Here is a 21,929-nt window from a genome sequence, read left to right as displayed (position 1 = left end):
AATATGGGATCAAGTTTCTTTCCAATAAATTTTCAGTTAAAAAAAATCTGCATGTCTGTTCTATTGTCTTTGCAGCATGACTAGTTTGAATAGCAGCCACCATCAGCTGCTAGCTGATTCTGAAGAGAAATCTCGGTCTTTTTCTGAGAATTGTTGCTGCACTTTGAGTCCAGTGCTTCATAAATGTTACCACTAACACAGAGAAATCTAGTTCTATTATAAGTTGCAAATTTCTGAAATGAGAAATGCCATGTGGCTTCTACCTCTTGTTCCCCAGCTGTCCAAAGGGTGAGTTTGTTGTTCTTAGTTCACAGAGTTGTAAAGAATATTCTCACTTTCCAAAGTGTAAAGATAGATACAGACCTCAGGTTTTTGTGCAGTATTGTATTGTTTTGCATTAGTGAGAAAACTCTTAAATTTCTGGAAAGCTGAAATGCAGAATTCAACACTTAAAATACACTTACTACAACATATGCAGTAGGCCCAATTAACATATTAAAGCAAAAGTGATCCTGGATAGACCATCTGCTACATCTCTTCTTGAGTTCTGGCCTTGTACCTTCTTACCCTAGTCATCAGCTTGAAGCTGATGTGGATGTAAGTAAGTTTACTGAACCAGACAAAGGGTTCCTGGGGTTTAAAGGCTTTTGGAGAAGTCTTTAGATGTCATAAGCTAATACCAGCAGGTGCATCTTGCATTTTACAGCCTCAGATAAAAGAGGGTCATGTTCCTACAATTTTGTCCTCTATAGCAGCATACAATCTAAATGCACTTAAGCAAGCACTAAGATGGAATAAAAACTTAAAATGCTCCATTTTTATTTAAATGGTCCTTTTAAATGCATTATTTTCAGAGTTGGAACAGCTATCAACAGAAAAAAGCTTAAGCATTTCTAATTCCAGAGGATGCATAGAGCCTGTTACAATCATGGAATGTAGCGGGCCACCTAATTCCACAGTAGACATCTGATGTAGTGTGCCAGAAGCAATTTTCTGATCTGGAGCACCCACACGTGCAAGGCCAACACAAATGGTGTTTTCAGTAATTTCTGGAAGAAAGAAAAAGTCAAGAAGTGATCCCTCTAGAACTTTTTCAGGGGCTAAGTTCAAACTATCACTAAAAATCTGGATTTATTGAATAATAACCACATCACAAAGGAAAGAAAATAAAGTGCTTAAACATTAACACCAATCTTGTAAGTCTCCAAATAGTAAGTCAGAGTGGCTTACAGAGTAGAAGCCCGTTCTCATAAGAAAATAGAAAGCTGTATTTTAGGGATGTTTATAAGTATGAATGGGAAGGCAGCACAAGTAGAATACGAAATTCATTCTGGAATTGTATTCACTCAGAAAAGACTGCTGCTTCCAATTCATTTACACATAGGATAAAATGGAAGGATTGTTTCCTTTTCATCTTAACAATGTATCAGGAATAAACTTTTAAAAGAAGGAGAATAGATGGGAAAATTATTTTTAACAAATTCATCCATGACAAGTGAGTCATCTTTATAACTGCTATAGACAAACAAAAACAGATTTCACCCCGGTCTTAAAAAATATCTTCCATAGTCTGTTCTTGACTAGTGTTAAGAATTCAAGGTCAAAATTGCAGCCCTGCATCTTAGAATTGATCTAAATTCATGTTGGTATTCATGTAGAGTAGAGTGTGACCAGTCTAAATAAAACATAGGGGAGATTTTAAAAGCCTAACTGATCTAAAATGCTCAGGATCCTTCACCATCTCACAATTCCAGTGGATCAAAGAGTTCACAGTTTAAGATGGACAGAAACAATACAGGATTACCAAACTGAGACTTTGACTAAATCTCCAGGAGTCACTAATGCTCATTCACCTATGTTCACTGACCTACAGGATGCTTGAACTCTGCCAAATCCATCTCATGATTGGGATTTAAAGCAGCCTAATTCCACTGCAGATCAAGAGAATGCTCAGATTAAAAGGAAAGGAGGAGAGTTCAGAGGCTCATCAAAAAGTGAGAACAGAGAGGGGTAGTAGATAGAAATGCTGCAGTAACAGTACCTGGTTCTTCTCCTTGGAGTCTCCTATTTTTAATAATGGTAAGAAGCTGTTCTGCAGCTTGGTTCACACTCATGTAGCGTGGTGGCTCGTATACCTTCCTTCCCCTGCAGGGAAAGAAATTAGAGTAATTTAATGTATAACACGTTCCACTATCCCTAACATTCTTAATCTATTTCCAGTTAAACCTTTGGACCAGGAAACTGAATGTGAAGAAGGTCAGGGTCTCAGGCTGGGCCTTTTGGAGAAAAGTGAAATTTTTAAGGGAGAAAGAAGTCTATTGTGTTCTCAGCACACCTGTGAAACAGCAGGGCTTCCATCTGGCAGATCATTTAAGTCTTAAGAGCAAATTCAGCTGTTGGAAGCAATATGCAGGTTTTGTGCAACTGCTCCTGAAAGATGCATTAGACCTAAATTCAAGGACCAACTAGTGTTTTCCTATCCAATGCCTTGTAGACAGATGATTATAGACTAGAAATATATTCTTAAATGAAATGCTTCTTAGTTATTTTGCCAACTGTGGATTAACTCAAACGTTTTATTTCAGAGCTCCAGAACAAACAAACCTCAATGTTACTGTCAGACTTCATGAATGTGAATTTAAACCAGAGTTACAGCATGTCTGTAAGTATTTATATTCTGCGTTGTCAAAACATACAGATTGCAGGGCGATGATTAAGATGTGGCAAGAGTATTTTTCAGATGCAGTTAAATGAACTTATTTAACTAAGCAACATATATAAAATTATTTTGTTAAAAAGTGTGGTGTGTATTCAGCACTTCATTTTTTCTAGCCAGTGTAAGGAAGAATTAATTCAGGACACAGTTTCAGCTATTAATCTATTTCAGGGTGGGATACAGCACTACGCAAGACAGAATGGTAGTAAAATAACACTTCATCTGCCAAGCAGAAGGTTCACCCCACTCTGACCTAGTCTTTCTCACAGAAAGAATTAAAACAAAAATTATCTGCTGCTACAGCTTCATTCAGTTACTGTAAATAAAGCTAGGTCCTACTGTAACCAACAGAAAAGTTCTACTTAAAAGGAACAAAAGACTATGCCCCCTGAGAAGTACAAGAGGACAAGGCAGGTGAGTTCAGTAATAGACTATGAGCAAAGAACCTTTGTAAACATGCTGTGTGCTTCTATATGTTTTCAAAATGATGACTTACTTCATTAGATTCTCCAGAGACTGCTCCTTCACTTTAATGTCTGTAGAATGAAACAGTAATATTAAAATGCAGAATCCCTACAAACTTTCCAGTTACACTTCTCTGTGTAGATAAAGCTTAGTTTACTTAGCAGATTTGGTAAACTTTATAGGAATATTTTAGCCATTACAGGAAAATGACTATGGATTACAGCCAAAGTTTAACCCATTCTATCCTGCTTAATATAGTAATAATAAAATACTATGATTTTACACATGTGTAAGTTTCACAGATTCTGGAGCAACTTAGCAGAATAAAAAATATTGCTAAGTATAAAAATGGCAGGCATTATTTACTATCGGATTGCTAAATGCCAGGATGTTTAAACACACAAGGATATTGGGACCACTCTTAATTTATGAATACTTTGTGGTCACAGAAGGCAAAAAAGTATGACTGATCGACAGCGATTACATCACTACCGTGCAGGAACCTAACTTTCATTAGCACTTCCTTCCTGTCCCAATGAAAATTTAGAACAATCTTCTGTTATGGGAAAAAGAGGATTTGGGGGGGGGAGGGGGGGGCAGAGAAAGAAAGGGGGGTCAGGTAAGAATCTGCACATCTGCAATTCTACAAAACTCTACTAGACCACAATCTCTCTGAGAGACAATCAAATGATATTATTATGCATTACACTCCCTAAATACGCTGACAGACAATCATATTATACTAGCCTATATTCAAACGCCTGAAAAATATTATCAAAGTGAAAGCTAGACACATTTTCAAACTTAATTAAAAAAATAATGTATCACTTAGATGATGAGATCAACTCCTAAACCAAAGTGATTCTGAAAGATTTTCTGAAGGAATATGCAAAGTTGCAAGATTACTGGTGCACAGCCTATCAAATTGCTTATATGTCAATGCAGTTGCTTTGAAATCAGAAATATATCAGCCTTTTTTTACATCACATTTGCTTACCATATAATCGACTTGGATAATCAGTTGAATAAACAATCAATACATACATCAGAATGACCAACTAGTATTAAGGAAACAATTAACTAGGAAACTGATAGTTTTTGGCTGTGAGTTACAATTAGATTCTTATATGATAGTATGACAGATGTCCCTGAATAAAGAGATTTATAATTCAATTTTACTATTTCAAAGTTTTTACTCTTCCTGCTGCATAAAATAAAAAGGGAGAATGTAGAAGTAATTACAAAAAGAATCCAAAGAATACTTTTAATTTTAACATAAAGTCATAATAATCCTTGTCTGAAACATTTCTGAAGTTATCCTTCTTTAAAACAAATCACTGTATCAAAATTCTGCTTTTTAGCCAAGTTTGAACACAACCAAATTTCAAGGCATCGGAAAGTCTGATGTGCAGTGATGCTTACACATTTAAATTGTTTCCTGATCAGGATTCCTCCAGTTACCACAGAATTTGTTTTTACTTAAAATATTAATGTATCAAGCATTAACAGATCCCAGCTGTGTCTGAAAGACATAAAGAAAGGATATCTAATTCTATATACAAATAAGCAAGTGCCTTACAGTGTATACTCAGGCAATTCAATAACCTTTGAGAAGCTACCCAGACAAGTAGACTTACTCAGAAGGAGATTTTCAGCCTAGGATTCTTGGGCAGCAAAGATAAAGAAAGATCAGACAAAGCCATGGGAGAGCCTGAGGACAGCGGTCAGTTAGAATCACTTTTCTGTTTCGGATCCACGATCAGCAAGGATTTTTTATAGTATGCAAGCTTCTCTCCTGACAATCACCTTTTGCCAAAACATCATTAGATGAGATTATTTAGGAAATCAGATATCACCTCACAAAATACAAGTGTGGGTAGAGGTATGATTTAGCTCCTTAAAAGGTCAAATGTATTAAGTTTTAAACCAATTAAATCAATAAAATGTAGTGGCTAGTTACTGCAATCTCATTTGGGCCCTGAGCTAGATCTAGCCTAAAATTTTACTGACTGTTACAGCAAACACAGGCCTCCTGCTCCTGTTTGACTTCTACAGAGGCACAATTTCTTACAGATTTTCTGAAGAGGAATGAAGACATTCCTGGCCACTGTAGCATGAACAACAGCTGAACTAATTCTGAGTACACATACACTAAAGCTTTGATTTTTAGAGCATTTTCACAGATTACATTAGCTGAGAACATTTGTTTAATCACAGACACTTCATCTCACTCCTATCACTGCTGTGTCTGGACACTGTGGAAGATGGTAGCTAAGGAACAGGGATAGCTGCTGCTTACCAAGTAAGCACAGTGTGTGCATTCCATTCTGCCTGTTCTTCGTGATCTTGTCAAAAAAACTTTCTGGCTTCCATGCATCTGTCCAGAAAACTATAGAAACTGTTTCTCCAAAATTGTACAACTGTAAAACAAAACAAATCCAATAACATACACATACAATTTATAAAAGTAGAAGAGAACACAAAACATGACATAAAAATCTGAAGCCCTTAAAAAGGCAAAGTGTTGCAAGGTTAGAATCAAAATTACTACTTACTATTTCTTACTTCAGTAAAAGATAGGCAACTTCTAATAATGCGTGCAATGTCTTCCTAAGCTTTGATTCTACTGCTATGGTATGATTTGTACTAAAACAGGTGCAGATGAAAGTTGTACCATGCAAAAGAAGTTACAGTCTAAAATGGCATTTGATCTAAAGATCTGAAGACAGGGACAGATTGTGCATGTAGCAGAGAGGTGAAAATTTTTCTGATAAACATATAATAAAAAGAATATTGCTAGCAGATTCTATGTTAAGTATACTCACTGCCTTTAGCCTCAGTCTTGGCATTATTTATTACCATAAGTCCCTAATCTTTGTGAAGACATTTGAAGCAATAGTCTTGCCAACCATTTCCAGTGATGCAAAACTGAAAGTCAGATGTAAGCTAAAGTAGAATTTGGCTTGGAAGTATTGGTAACTGACTTGAAAAAGGGTAGAAGTGCACATCAATTTCGGTCAATACAGCTCTGGAATGAGGCCAGCCAAGATAGATTTTACAGCTTGCCAATATTCTGTCTGCTTGAGCCTACCTGTTCTGCCAGAGATTGGTAAAGCATGGAGATACTCTAGCTGCAATATTTTCTTTTGCCTGTACTGTAGCTACATAGTTCCTCACTGGTTGGCAAAGACAGGATAGCAGGGAAACAACAATTAGATAAACTGACCTCCCCACCGTCTCTGTAAATGTGGAAGGAAGAATTTCCAAGCCCACGACAGGAGGCACCACGTCTGCTGCTAGCAGAGGAAGGACCCTGCCTACAAGTAGCATGGCAGCTCTGTGCCATCTGCGGATTCCCCTATGCATACATATTTTACTGTGGCATTAGGTTGTGGTTTTAGCTCCTTCACGCTGGCAGAGCAGAACAGAGAAGACAGAGGGCAAACAGAATTTGAATCAAAGCAGAAACACATTTGTTTTCAAGGGATCAAGAGCTCAAATTTTAACCATTCATGCTGACAGGAACAGCATTTATTCAGAGAGTCCTGGAACATTACTGAAAACATTTCCTCTTTTAAATATTTCATTCTAGCACAAGGACAAGAACACACAGCGTACATTTCACAACCTAAAGGTTCTGCCAGTAACCTAAAAATAGGTTGAACCAACAAGTGCTCCTGATGTAACTTTTTAACTATTTAAAGGCTACGGTTCTAGAAAAAGAAAAAACCAAACTATATTTTTCCTATCTTTCATTTGGCTGGTTAGAGCTCTTTCCATTTCGTAGGCAACCTGAAGAAAAACTATTAGAACAAGGAGTTTCTCTTTCTCTCCTCCATTGTTGGAGCATCTGGGAACAAGTTAACTTTTAATCTCTTTGGTGAGGCAGTAGTATACCTTCAGTCATCAACAGTTGCTGAAATGTCCAGTACCAGCCTGACTGACTAGTTTATTATCTGCCACCTGAAAGCCACTGCAGTCATTTCCCAAAAAGAAGTAGCCCTCCTTCAGTAGAGAAGGTGGCCTCAGATTTTAATCACAGTTCCTTTGGCATCTTGATAACCTGAAGGAGAGAAACTTCTACCTCTGCCTTATAGCAAAGAGGTGTGCAGAAATGGGCAGAACATTACTACCTGATAACAATGTTACAGGTAATCAGATCTTTTAAACCACTCTGCCACATCATAACAGCAAGTTGGATGTCCAGCTTGTATATCCTACACTACTTGTTCTGATCTTATTATTTCTCTCAGATGTTCTTTCCATTGATCAACACAGAGATTCTTCCAAAATCTTTGCCAACAAGTTAAGCAAGTTATCCTTTTTGTGCAAGCACTACTACAGTCGGATTCACTGAATCTGTCTTTCATTTACCATCAGCACCAGATTTTGCATTAAAGTTTGAATGTCAAAAAAGAACAAAGCATTTTTGTCAGAAAGAGCTTGTCTGCTCAGTAGAAGCAACTTTAGAATGTCTTCAAGAAGTACAGGTACCATGAGAAAACCATAGTTACAGTCTCAAAAAATTATACAGCTTGGTTTCTCGGCAGCTAGAAGGCATGGAAGTAGCTTCTACACCAACAGGATGGAATGGGGAATATTTTATTAACCTCAAAAATGCCTTTGCAACTTATATTTTTGTACTAACTAAACACTGAAGAATAGATTTCCTAGCATTAATGCATGCACATTTTTTACTTTAAAAGAAATAAAAGAGTGGAAAATACTACTTTGCAAACTTTCTGGTATACCAATAATCTATGAATTCTGTGGAACTGAAGCAATGAATGGATACGCCTATTCCTTTTTTTTTCTTTGCCTCTTACAGAATACTGCGTAAAGCTGAGTTCTTCAGTTCACATTTTCATGAGCTCAGAAGAAGCTGTAACCTTCTGTTTTATTCACACACACAATACGAAAGAATGTCTGACAACTTTTGGTTCTGAGGTGCCTGTCTGCTCTCAGTTAGTATTTTTAACCCTTCTATTAATATTTCTTGCTTTACTTGTTATTTACATAAGCAATATTGACAGCTAATTGTGAGGCCAGAATAAAGTATGAGAGAAAAAGTGCTGTATCATGATCTCAGCTCAGAAAGCCTACATGTAAGTGAAATTTCAAAAGAAACTACACAGCAACTTCATGAATGGCCTGTCCAAATGACATTAGAAACCTGAAGCTGTCCAGATCACCAGAAGCTCACTTAAAATACTGGTGTGGCAAATCACCACAAGAATATAGAGTATGAAAAGAAGGAAGGACTTGAAACTAAATAGGGAAATTAAAAAAGGAAGATTCCCCCATCCCCTCTAAAAAGCACTAAAGCAAGCAGGAGAGAAAATGCAAGATAGTATTAAAGGGCAATAGGGCAACAGCTGCAGAGAAACCAAGAAATAAACATTTCAAAATGCAGACATTTATTTTTACAGCATCTTTCCCAGAATTATTGCTATATCAGCTGCAATGGTGACACTGCAATTCTTCAGTTAAGAACCTAACTCCTGTCCTAAAATTTCAGAACAGTTTCAGAAGTGGGAACATTCCAGGTGAAGAAAACAATAAGGAGTCTTGTCATTATGTTTTTCAGACTCAGCACCTTTATACATATGCAAATGCTCGTAAACCTCGTAGGATTATAATGATATTCAGCTATGTTCTGTGCCGAGATTGTCACAGGTTACATTGTAGATTATTCTTACAAGACAGGAGTATTCTGCCAATGAAGCTACAGCACAGCCTGATCACATCACACTGACACCAAGAGGCTGTTGCTGCTCTGCCAATTCCCCAGTGGAATTTGGAGACTATGTAGCACCTTGCATGATCCCAGGTTGTGTCCTGATAAATTCCAGTGAACATACACTGAAAACCTAAGACATGTTTTGTTTATCTTTGTCATAAGTTTTGCTGTGATGCTATGCAATGTTCATCATCAACCTAACAAGTCAGATTTTTGTCCCCTTATCCTCCATAACCAGTTTACACCCTTCCACACCATACCTACCTCATATTCAATCGTCTCTACTGTGCTATTTACTATATATTTTGCCAGACAACAACTTGGGAAGTAGAAGGATCAGCAACAGAGGTAGCAGGAATCAGTCAAGCTTCATTTTTAGTCATTATTGGTCATACAAAACAAACATAAGCTTAGACCTAGCCTTTTATGCCATATTATCTTGTACCACAGGCTTTTAATGCATAAGATGAGAACTTTCATGTGAAATGGATGTTTCTGCATTTCACACAGACAGGGCTGGAACTCCTTTTGGTACTGCAAGCCAACAAACTGGCTCAGCTGTCTCATGAACCTCCAACCCCCTTAGTATGTGCTGGAGAGAAAGCAACTGTGAAAAGAAGGATATCTGGCTGAGGATAGCCCACTCCACATGACTGCAGTCTTCAGAATGCAGCTGAGACAAATGACATAAAAGCAGGCGAAGGGAGAAACATTCTTTTTCTTTTGGCTGCCCTCTGTACCAGTACTTAGGAAACAGCCACTCCTGAAGCAGAACCAATTCAACTATCAAAAGACACAAACTCATTCCATGAAGCAGACTTGAACAAGACAGGATTTGCCCTCAAAAGGTAACATTATCTTGTCTTTAGTAACCTCCTCAGACTCTTCCCAGCAATACTAGACTGATTCCTTCCCACCCTCTTCACTTGGGTTAGTAAGCTGAAATAAAGATATCTAAATAGAGACATGAATCTATTCTGATTAAATGGGTGTTTCTGGGTCATATATCCTGGTAACAAATCACATTAAGTTGCACAGCAAATGTGAGTAATAAAGTAATATAACTAGTATTGATTTAACATTTAATTGGTTTGAGAAACAAACACTGAATTTTAAAGGGCCTGGAAACAGGTAGTCAGCAAAAACACCAACTAGTGATAGAAAATGGTTTATCATTTTACGTGAATAAAAAATATTTTGCATAGAGCTTCTCAGATTAGAGTATTTTTGAAGGCTAAAGCACAGAGACAGGGTGGAACTCAAAGGTTCTATTCCTGCAATTACTACAGGTTTTCTGTTTGACTTTGTGCATGGCAAGTAATGATAGCATCCCTCAGCTTCCTTATCTATAAGTAATACTTCTGTACTTGACACAAAAAGCTTACTCAACTATTAAAGACTCAAAGACAACATGATAAGCATGGCAGGAGAGCTCCTTTTGTGTTTCAGATACAAATGATCAGCTAGTAGATAAAAGGTAAAACTACTTTGTAACTCTAATTGTGTTACAAGAATTAACTGGACTGCTAAGAAAAAAAATAAGTGAGATGAGTCACTGTAAGAAAAGAGGGGACAGGCAGATGTTTGTTCTGAAGCTATTCAGGTGGAAAGTAGGTATGTCTCAAAAGAAAGGCAAGCCTTAGCCATGACATGTATTTTGCTAGCTACCTTACCAACACATAAAAACACACAAAAAAACCCCACCTTACAAAACTAGCAATGCTATTCTCCCAGAAATGAGCGGCTCTAACTTTAGATCTAGTCATGTTTATTAAACAAAGAGATAAATGGAACCAGGTCTAAGAATGGGAACGGAAAGCCTAGGAGATGTAATGGTGCACCCTGTACAAGGGAAAGAGGTTGGACTCTTTCCTTCCACAAAGACCTTTCTTAGTAGATCTGAGGCACAAAAAGAAAACAGGTTGCTAAAGACAACTTAAGAACACACCACTTAATTTAAAGAATCTTGAAGCAGATCAGACCATTCATTATGTTTTGATAATAGGAGCAAGAAGAGAATCTGCTTTCAAGTTGAGGAGGGATTTGTACATTTAGGGTAGTACAAAGGATATACACAGAATTTCAGCTAACTAGTAGGATTAACTAATTGGATGTGTTTGCTGAAGCTTAAATCTGCTCACTATATTCTATTCTAGATGTTTTCAAGTATCTCCCTTCAGAAAATCCTGTCTCATCTTTCTTTTCTCTTTCATTTTCCTCTGTGGATCTTTCACCTTTCCCATCTCTTTCCTTCTAACTCGTTATCTCAGCCCTTTGTCCCCACCCCCATGGCTTGTCTCCAGCTTTACACTTCAGTTCTCAATCATCTTTTTCATAGTACACTGTATTTCAAGCCATTTCGATTTTAGCATCATTCTTTCATATGCATCACAGGTCAGTATGATGCAGAGCAAGTCAGACTAGACTCTTTCCCCCATCTTCGGCTTGCAGCGCTGAATGACACTCCAATGAAGAGAACTAAGGCCATGTCTTGCTCTCAGGTGAGCAGCGGTAGAACAGAAGTAACTCTTCAAAATACCAAGTTTTCCAAACCTAGAGAACTAGAGCCCAGCTGCTAACAATGAAAGCTGAAGTGTACCACTAGTTATCTCCTATCAGAAGTGCTTTGTGAGAACTTCGGTCTTTCCTTGGGGATTTCCCCCCCACACCTGATTTCCCCAGCAGCATGCACAGATACCAAACCTCACGACTTCATCAGCATTTATTCTTGACTATAACAACAGCCATAGTGATCAACCTACTTCAGCGTCAGATTCCAGACAAGAGAGGTAAATCTACGGAGAACATACTAAGGGGCAATTCACATGCAGGCAGTTTGCCTCTTGGTTGTTCCCCTCTCTTCTGTTTTCATTTGTTTTTGAAGGAAAAAAACTAGAATAAATATCTGACATAGCAAGAACAGTGTATAAGGGATAGCAACAGCAGGTCATGGAGCCTTATGCTCTGTCTAGTACTTTGCTAATTTATACTGTCCCCCGCTTTCAATACCTGCAACTCATTGTATCAGTCAGCAGAGAAAGAACTTCCCAGAAGTTCGAATAGTTTAGTTTTTAAAACTGAAAAAAAGAAATCTTAAGACTTTATATAAAGCAATCTTCACCTGTGCAGTCTCAAAATAGCCGCACTGATTCTGTTATGTTAAATTGGCAAGATGGTAAGAATTTTTTCTGGAGTTTTTTTTGGAAGAGAGATTCCCTCTTCTTCACTCAATGCCTGTAATTTGGCAACAAATGTATTTATGCTCTTTGAATGTGAGAAACAAACCATAACTAATATTCTGAGCTCACACATTTTGCAGAGATTGTTGCACAGTATTTGTGATATACAGAATCAGAAAGCTTACTCTGACTTCAGTAATTCTCTACATTGCAGGAAAACCATACAACTACCAGCACTTTGATAGTGGCACAGAAACATTGCAGATGTTGCTGATCACAAAAGACGTTCTTTTGTGAACATACTGGGCAGTAGCTGCATTTTACTGAGGGTCTAATCAGCAGTTACAGCTCACTACGCACATGGCTTTCAGAACAACGTATAAAGGTGTTTCCTGTTTTTCTCTAGTAAGAAAGAAAGAGGTTTTGTATCACAATCTGATTAAAACAAGAAAAAAAGCCAAGCCTTTTCTGTGGTGAAGCAAAAGAGGAATCCCTGCTATACTTGACAGCAACTTTGCAATTTGAAACACAGTACCTCCAAAACCAAACTGATGGCAGGAGACAGCCACATAACATATAGAGGTAGATGGAGACTGTTCAGAGAAATTACAAACCTCCACCACAACTCTTCATTAAATCATAGGCTGCTTTTTAGGGTGATATCCTTCACTTGCTCTTTACACTCATAGGGCACAATTAAGAGTTAATCATACAGCTGGTTATAGTCCTGTCCGGTAACACAATGTGATCACAATTTCCTAAAATGCTTTTTACAACGGGAATGTTGACTTATGAGAAGGCAGCCCCTCCCAAGCCAGGACGGAAAAGGAGGCTATTGCCAGAGTGAATAACATCCCATTTCCTTCATGGTCTGTTCCCCTCACCATGGGTTAGGGAAATATTAGCTAATGTCCAAAACTGTGCTGACATGAAAAATGTATGCGGACTTTTTTGTAATATAGTCCCAGTTAGTTTTCTGCTCTCTTTTTTCAGCCAATCTAGAAGCCCTACACTCCTTCCTTTGCCTACCCGTAGTTGCAAGGCAGAGCAAGCTTTGAGAAAATTGTGTCAGCTGTGATCTTTGGGAATATGAGCTTTGCATCTTCTTTCCTAATGGGCATAAAAGAAAGAACAGTAAAAGGTGATGGGTAGGAGAAAACACTTGTCAACAGTCTGACAGCAGAGGCAAACTTTGTACCACCATAAAGCCAAAAGGGGAAAGGGTGAGTCCCAGCCTCAACTCTGGCGTTACCCACCCCAGTAAGTGCAGTCATGCAACAGCTGCCACCTGTCTGCTGTACGTGTAGAGTTTAAACACCAAGGAGTCTATTTCCTTCCTAAAAAGATAATTTTGCCTGAGGCTTACAGCAATAGGCAGGTGTCACTAAGAAAGGGCTCACAGGAAGAGCTATAAAGATTGCAACAATCCTGTGTTGCATTCCCTTTTGTACTAGCAGTCTATGTACTAGTACCAGAATGGGTGTACTAGTACAAGAATTTAGCAGCAACGTGCTGCTGCTAAACTGTCAGATCAGACAGCGCTCTCGCATTTCTAACCCATGTCCTCCAGGTGTGATCAAAGCTAGATATTACACTCATCCTATTACAACAGATTTTCTGTCGCCAGGCAGCACTGAAATAAGGTACTGGAGTTTGTCAGCATATATTTGAAGGTATCACTTGTTTGTTGAAATAAAAGATAGTGTTTTTTCTGTTAAGTTAGGAAGGAACATTTCCTCCTGCAAAGATGACAGCACGTTGTTCAGACCCTCAACTCCCATCTGTAGCACCCTTACATTCCCGTGCTTGCTTACAGTCTTGACAGACCTCAAGCTTTGTTTAAGGGTTCCTATACAGAGGCAACAACTTTGAGTGCTGAGAGGGCAGGTTCCCTGCTGCGCAGGTGATGTAAGATAAGAACATATCCTATGCTACAGGAATCAGCAAGAACAAGAGGAGGAAGCTGTAACTAATCTACATGTGATTAGTGATGCTACATACATTGATACAACGTTTTTCATGTAGGAAAATAAGTGAGCTGTATACACGTAAAAGGAAGTAGTCAAGGATTTTCTTTTTGGACACTTGATCTTTGCTGCTTTAGCCATGCAAGAAGTACAGAAACTGTCACTTGTTCTTTCAGTCCTTCGCTAGAGCAAATCCCTTACATCTCAGCAGACAGGCAGGAAGTGAAGACCAGTCAACTCAGGAGAGAAAGAATGCATTGTGTGCACAATTCTGGAACTGGTTATGATCCACGCTGGACCCATACACAGGCCTGTTTATGTATTCCTTTTATTACAAGAAGAGCATATTTCTCAACAGGATAACAAACTAATTTCAGAATAAACTTATCAGGTAACCATCAGTGGTAGAAGGGAGCTAACATGGGCAAAGCTTTATCTGTAAAACAACTTAAATGTCAAAGTCTCGTGGGGGAGTAGGTTAGAGTGCAGAGAAGAGAAGAGAAGTGTTGTTGTGCACATGCACTCATAAAAGTGGACTTGTGCTGGTTTTGCTGATGTGTAGCATGCTGAAAAGGAAGTGTTAACAAATTCTGACAACAGAAATGTACAATTGCTACAGATCTTCAAGCTTTAGATTGCAACATGCCCTACTGCATCAGTAGGGAAGCTCAACAATTCTAAGTTTAGCAGTTGTGGAATAGCATATACACAAAAAAGTTACCTGTAAACCACAGCAGCCCACTGCATTCATTATTGAAGCATTATGAATGACCCTGTATGGAATCCCCAGTTTTACTGCACGCAGTACTAAATCACTGTGCGTCGTGGCCCTGTAGTAAAAAGGGAGGGGGGTTAAAGATTCAAAATACACACCGTATATTACTAGCACTGTAGTTTGCTTTGAAAGTAAAATCAAATCCTTCACAAATAAGGCAATGCAGAGGTGTCAAAAAGGCAACAGTAACTCGACTTACTGTTATGGGAAAGTAAAAAACTGCAATAAAGCTTCCATATATTGTCTTCCCCAGCTGAAAATATAGGCAGCCTCACTATGCTACTGTTCTTTGCAGCTTTCTGGTGTCATTAAAACTGCAACACTAGCACAATTGTTACTTTTAAAGTAAGTTTGACAAATATTTGAAAAGGAAAGTTCCATTTGTCCTTTATCTTTTGCAGGTGTCTGCTGGACATCTGTTGAACTGTAAACATCAGTACTACTTGGCATAGACTGCAGCAAAATTCCAGTATTTCCTTAAACACTGCACAGCTAGGCCTTCTCCAGCACCTGCTAGGAAAGCAACATTCTCAAATAAGCAGAACTTTGAACAGATTGAGGTGAGCTGTGTGCAGTACTTGGAAAAGCCATCCTTAAAGTAAATCAACTATTAAAATACTTAAGCCAAAATTACTCCAAATAACAATGTCTAAATTTGTTGAGAGAACAATTTTATTCAAAAGTAATTACAAACAATTCTAGTTAAGTTTAGAAATAAAGCTCAATTTGGCACCAGGTATCTAATACTCGAAACACCTTGCCATGACTGTAGCAAGAATCACTGGACTTGCAGTTAACAGAGTCCTTTTAAGATGGTAAATAAATATAGACCCAGAGTAGTCTTATCTTTGAACTGCAACAATTTTGAAATGTTTATCTTGCTTGCAGACAGTTTAAATACATGTTAGGAACTACATTTTTCCATGTGAAATATGGAAATTCACATACCCCTCATCTGAATTTATCAAATCTGAACAATGGCTTTAGTTATGTCCTTTCCCCAAGGTGTATCACACACACAGTCCTGACCATAATAAAGAAGGAAGCAGAGAAAGAAATAGCATATACTGATCAGAATAATTAAATAGGAAGACTGCTTTCACCCTGGCCAGGTTCAGTTCCCATACAAAATTCCCTTGATCTCTGGCCTGATAATTTCCACCCTGCATGTCTGACTAGCACCATTCAGCAGATCAGGTGCTTCAGATAGTAACACAAATGTGGCAGCAGCTGGCAGGGCTGCAAGGATGAACCGTTAAAAAAAAAAAAAAATCAGTTTCACTGGAGAAACTAAATAGAGGAATCTGATTTTGAAAAATCAGAGACCTGATAAAAATAGACTCCTAGATCCAGTGGAACACAGTAAGGTTATCTAAAACAGCACTCCCATTAGGAAATAAAATATGCTCCTGACTTCCATAAGCAAAGGTGATTTAAGAATGCTTGCTCTAAGAGTCCTGGGGGCTAGTTTTAATGCCTTGTATTATTCTCTTCACACACACAGGACAAGGGGCACTGGAGGATTTTGTGGTTATGCTAATGCTGACCAAGGGATCAGCTGGCTTTATTCACTGAAATTTGCTCCAGCCAGTATTTTTTCCCCAATAGATCTGTCCATAATGACTGTAGCTAAAAGCAGAAGAGCCCTCAGCTAATACCAACAAAAGGCCTGATGGAGTTAGCCCTCTGTACCCCAGGCTATGCTAATATCTTCTGTCACTGACAGAACATTCAAGAAGTTTCATGGGTAGTAATAACATGAATATTAGTACAGGCTAGATGAAGCTGGGCTTTCTGGTATGACATTAAAATTATTAGGCTCCTGCTAGCACATTTACAGTTGTTACCATGTCTCCAGATGAAACATTTGCAGCAAACAACAGTGAGAAGAACTACAACACAGGCATAGCAACTTTTTTCACCTTAACCATTAGCCACAGACAGCCGAGATTTTCTAAAGATTCAGACAAACACTCTTCTTGCATGCAAACATATTTGAAATACCAAGATCAGCTGCAGTCACACACTTTCCATCCACCTTCCTTGCAGCTTCTCCTAAGACAGAAACATTCGGTTCTCTTTCTTAGTCATCTCATGAATACCTAAATCCATCAGTCCCTGGTCAGGGTACAGGTAACATGGCTCTACATGAATCCTAATTTTAACATTAACATGCATTGAAAATATAATTAATATTTCTGAAATATAGCATCATCTGCCCCTAAGTACTAGTTTAATATAAGATTCTCTTGGCAATTCCCTTTATCCTGTATTTACATAAATTATCCACTTTTGATAGATGTGCACACTGCTCCTCTTTTTCATAAACTCTCTGTATATTTTTCTCCCACAAATAGGGTGCTCAGTGATTTGATTTTTCTTGTGCCCCTTAATGCTGTGGTATAAATCTTGAATCACCAGCTGGAGACTAAAAGCTCTTCTGTATGGCTTGACATTACAGACTGATGATGCCTGACTGAGAAGACAGAAAGAGATCCTTCTGGTGATAGGAAAAAAACCCATATATACCTTCCAGCAGGAATACAAAATGGAAACAAAAGGCTTAACACACCAAGCTAAGACATTTATAATGACCTAAGTGACTTTAAAGACTAGCACATATCAAAACAGAAGCACTGTACAACAAGCAATCAACATTCATTCTAAAACAACTGAGAATACAAGCCACAGTTTATAAATATAAATCACGACTAAAAGACTATGCTCTCAAAACATGTTGCTTTTCTTAGTTATGCCAAAGCCTAGAATTTTTTGTTAGCAAATGAAACCTGGGACAAAGTATTCTCTATGAAGGCCAGCATAGAGAATGAAATGACAATAAATCACTGCTGAAGAAGAGATTTATACCTCCCTGAGCTCCACATTCCTATCTGTAAGGGATGTCTGGGTGAGAAAACTCCAAAGCAAGATGCAGTGTAGAGAATTGTGTGTATATTTTGTATGATATAAAAATGTTCTGAAAATCAACTATTCCTTATTCACAAAGAATTATAGCTATGGAGGGCAGCCCCAGTCTACTTGGGAAAAAAAAAAAAAAGTGATCAGGCTAGAGCAATAATCAAAATGTTGCCTCATCTTACCCAAAGGGATCACCAACCACAAGAAAAGCAACATCACAAACATCAGCTTCTTTTAAAATGCTATCTGCTTCTTGTTCCACTGTTTCTCGATCAGCCAAAATCAGTTCTTTTCCATAAAACTCTTCCTAGAAAGTGAAATTAATAAGAAACACCAAAATAAGACATTGGGATTGTTTTCATCTCTCTGTGTTCCAATCCAGGAACACAGACACAGACAGCATATACTGGAAGAGCCAGCTCAATTATTATCCCCAGCCGTTTGACCCACATGTTAGAAAACCCTACCTCCCCCTGCAAGAACATCTGAATGTCCCATTAGGCAGCTCCTGAGTTGACAAAAATTACTGCCAATCATATTACTACACCAATTCGGTTTTCTTTATGCCATCTGTATCAGTTCAGGAGTTGCTCCACAAGCAGCCTGGTTACACCTACAGGTTGAAGGTCCCTGGGTAGCCACTAGGCATAATAATCTAGCCAGTCATCCCATTGGAACTCATCCCCACTCACATGTCTGAGCCTAACTGCTTAGGCTCATTATAATACTAACATCAAACCAGATACAAATAAGAAACTAGCTATTACTATAACCTAGTTTTCCAGCTTTTATTTTCCTTTACTACATTGTAACTAACCACATCTAAGGAATGAGTTCATATTAATCCTTCACCTTCAGTTCTCCATAAGAAATACTGTACCATGTATGCAGGTAAATACATTTGACTGTCCTTCAAACACTTCCCTTCAGCAGCTAAGTAATCATTAGGTCTCTTTGCATGTTTTGAATGTATTTGCAGAGTACAACCTCAGATGTGTAGTAAAACTTCACTTAGTTCTAGAAACATGCTTACTGATTATCTCAAACATCTCTGTCTCTGTAAGTCAAGTTTCACCATACATTTCACATGCTGTTTACGTGATTAGAAAAAAAGTTTTTTCCAGGGCATAGACCAAAAATGGTGGTTTTGTTCTGACAGCATTCAGCACATTTGCACGTTAATACAAATATCTACAAGCTATTAAAATTGGCAGTTATCATCCAAAAAGGGTTTCCTCTGACTTTTCCTTTGATTTCAGTGGTAAATTCGTCTTTGCACGAATTGACAAGAGAACCACCGTATTTGTACAGAAGAGGAATGGGGCTTCCATAAAAAAAAAAGAAGTACATCCAAAAGCTAGAGTACTGGCCATGGGACCTCAGATACTGGGTTTGTTTCCCTTTTCTAAAGGGGACCTCCTCACTCATTTTGGATAAGTTTCGCTGTCTCTGTAAAATAAGTGTATTATTCTCCTGTGGAACAAATCACAAACTGTTCAGGTTCTACAGAAAGGGCACCAAACATGTACATAAGCAAATCTGACACCTATGATTCAGAATGGTTGACAACCACCCTGGAGTACTGCTGAGGTCCATACTATTATTAAGAGACTCAAAATTAATTTTGACATCCCACTTGTTTTTCTTAAGCGTCTTATACTACATGGACATTAGCAAGCAGCACAGAACAGCAAGAGCAGATCTGTAAAGCAAAACAGTTGGTGCTAAGAATCCAGTAACAACGCTCTATACATTTTGGTGGGTTTACCACAGGACCAGACCAACTCTAGTCCAGTACTGTGAACGAATGCTCTTTACAAGCTGAAGGGCATTCCCAGAGCACACCTTTCAGGTTATTTTTACCCAGAGGAATCCATCTGCAAGCTCTCAGACTGCTTCACAATGCAAACCAAGGCACATTAGAGTTTAATAAAAGCACTCTCCTGATCTAAACTAAAAACATAGACTCACTAGGAGGTCACTAGGTCCAAACAGTTCTTTCACCAAACTGAGAGCTAATTTAGATGGTCAGCACTGAACAGCCTTTCATATACGTTTAGATAGGAAAACAAAGATAAAACTAAGTCATGTCATTTGAATTTTGATATTTGACTTAAAAAAAGGCAAAGATATTCGACAATTTTCTTTTATTTGATGTTTTGTTTTCAGCTGACTAGGAAGCATCCATCAAAAATTCTTTTTGATTGAAAATGCAGGTCTTGCAAAGTAAAAATATTCAAAGAATCACTTCTATTTTGCCAACTTTCCAGCTATTCAGCAACAACAAAAATTGTCATGAACGGATTAATTCCAATTCAGGTTGCTTCAGGGTACCGAGTTAAACAAAAATACACAGAGTGTATCTACATTGCAAAATACAGGAGATATTTGGGGCCATTTCTGGTATTTTTTTAGCCTAGTTTGTGTCTGGTAACAACATAATGCTGACTCCAACCTAAATAGCTCACATTGCTATAGATACATGTAGCTATGCCTACATATACCTGAAGCATTATAGCTATACTGCTTCCTCTGATCTGTGAGGAGATAAGCCCCCTTTTTTGGTAATATTTCAACATTATTTGTCTATGAGCAGCAGACCCAGAAGAGGTGTAATTCATAGGGGTTTTTACTACTATCATCTTCCACAAAGTGCATTTACTGACAGAAACTCATCTCCACATCATCAGATAGCCCACCTCAGACTGAACTGCATGATCTGTTCTGGGAGACTTGGCATGGTGAGACCGCCTATCCCACAAAGAAACATGAAACTCTAAGGCACGCTAATTACTATTCCTAGCAGACATCATAACACGTCAGGCAAATACAGAAGTTCAAGGCACCAAAATAAGTATCTTTTAATCAAATCAGAAATTTTTCTAAGCAAGTTCTTTAATATTTCAGGCTATCCTTATCTTGTTGGAATTTGAGATGAAAATAAGTGTCCAAGTATGAATATTACTTGTAGGAAGGAAAATTTTATTTTTGTTCCAGCCTTCTCACAAGGTAGGAGAGCAATTCCTCCTATCAAATATAGCACATAAAGGTCACATACATTCTCTTTATGAGATCACACGCTGTTATTTTTTCCTGTTGAAGTTACTGACCTACCACTCTAGTACCCTCCTTAATAGGCCCCAGGAGATACCTTACAGCTTGGTGAGACAGCAGCGGCCAAACCTACCAGCGCTTCCTTCCCTACAGTGAGGATGGACGTGTAGGCCTCTAGGTACACCCTGCGGCACTGCCTCACCACCTCCAGACCTTTCACCGTGATGTCCTTAGCATCTCCCAAGCCCAGTCCTACCAGGTACAGCATGTCAAGGCGAGGGCGTCAAAAGTGCCAGGGCCGGGTGCCAGCGCCGCCACCTACCACGGGAGGGAAACGGGCATCAGCCAGGGGCATCTCACACCTCGCCCGGCACGGAGGCCTCGCCCCGCTCCTCTCACCCGCCTCTCCAGAGCCAGAGCCAGAGCCAGAGCCAGAGCCAGAGCCAGAGCGCGCGTACCGGCGCGTAGCGTAGCGTAGCGTAGCGGCCCGGCCCGGCCCGGCCCGGCCCGGCCCGGCCGCGAGGGCTCCCCGCGCCGCGCTCGCCCCAACGGCCCCCAACAGCCGCTCTCCCACCTGCCAACCACGCCGCTCCAACCAGCCACTCCCCCGCCCGCTTTACGGCGCTCCGCGGCAGCCGCGGAGGCTGCCGGGAGCTGTAGTCTGCCGCAGAGGCGGCTCAAGGAGCGCGCGCGGGCTGCGGCGGTTAAGCATGGCGGCGCGGCAGGGGGGCGGGGCGCACGGGTGCCCCACACTGCCGCTCGCCAACGGCCGGAGCATCCCGGTGCTGGGGCTCGGTAAGTGCCGTGCATCGCCCGCCGCCGCCGGGCCGCCTTTGGCCTGGGCCGCGCTTCTCAAAGGAGCGGCCCTGGGTGAAACTCGCGCCGCCGAAGCCCTGCCTGCCTGCGCCGCCCCTGCTGAGACGCTGTAGCGTGGTGGCGGGCGCGTGAGGGGGCTCCGGGGGCCGCCAGGAGGCGGCTTGGGGCCCGGCGCAGCGAGCGACCTTTCCCCTGAAGGGACGCGGGGCCCGGCCTCCTGCCCAGCTTCGCCTCAGGTCGCCCGCGCGGGGCGGGGCGGGGCGGTTCGCGCCCTCTCCTGGAAGGGCGGCTGCTATTG

The 21,929-nt window shown here is 39.7% G+C and overlaps 2 protein-coding genes and 1 long non-coding RNA gene across 11 annotated transcripts in view; 2 read left to right on the top strand and 1 right to left on the bottom strand.

The window, feature by feature from the left end:
- Window positions 1–795: 795 nt before the first annotated feature.
- Window positions 796–21,897, bottom strand: DPH5 (diphthamide biosynthesis 5). 7 transcript variants are annotated; one of them, XM_026094209.2, is made up of 8 exons: window positions 21,817–21,897; window positions 20,949–21,133; window positions 17,944–18,068; window positions 14,789–14,897; window positions 5,481–5,601; window positions 3,213–3,252; window positions 2,042–2,145; window positions 796–1,049 (listed from the first exon to the last, which is right to left on the bottom strand). In XM_026094209.2, the coding sequence occupies exons 2-8, from the start codon at window positions 21,081–21,083 to the stop codon at window positions 823–825; spliced, it is 861 nt and encodes a 286-aa protein (XP_025949994.1). In that variant the 5' UTR covers window positions 21,084–21,133; window positions 21,817–21,897; the 3' UTR covers window positions 796–822. The 7 variants fall into 7 exon arrangements, with proteins under 7 accessions (XP_025949994.1, XP_064371907.1, XP_025949992.1 ...); XM_064515837.1 differs by having other exon boundaries at window positions 21,072–21,133; window positions 21,817–21,893; XM_026094207.2 differs by lacking the exon at window positions 21,817–21,897 and adding an exon at window positions 21,390–21,483.
- On the top strand, window positions 14,225–17,948 carry LOC135329033 (uncharacterized). The gene is made up of 3 exons (XR_010390183.1): window positions 14,225–14,458; window positions 15,244–15,402; window positions 17,304–17,948. It is a non-coding gene; the product is annotated as an uncharacterized LOC135329033 (long non-coding RNA).
- Window positions 21,444–21,929, top strand: part of LOC112979776 (uncharacterized oxidoreductase ZK1290.5-like) — a 53,037-nt gene continuing 52,551 nt past the window's right edge. Inside the window, exon 1 of one of the 3 annotated variants that reach the window (XM_064515835.1) lies at window positions 21,444–21,610. In XM_064515835.1, the coding sequence (XP_064371905.1) occupies window positions 21,526–21,610 (85 nt within the window). In that variant the 5' untranslated portion in view covers window positions 21,444–21,525. The remainder of the gene's footprint in view (window positions 21,611–21,929) is intronic. The other 2 variants (XM_064515834.1, XM_026094204.2) reach the window with 2 other exon arrangements.

Source organism: Dromaius novaehollandiae, chromosome 8 (genome assembly GCF_036370855.1).
Source record: "Dromaius novaehollandiae isolate bDroNov1 chromosome 8, bDroNov1.hap1, whole genome shotgun sequence".
Lineage (NCBI taxonomy): Eukaryota > Metazoa > Chordata > Aves > Casuariiformes > Dromaiidae > Dromaius > Dromaius novaehollandiae.
The sequence above is the reverse complement of the archived record's forward strand: the minus strand, read 5'-3'. Positions and strand labels throughout refer to the sequence as shown.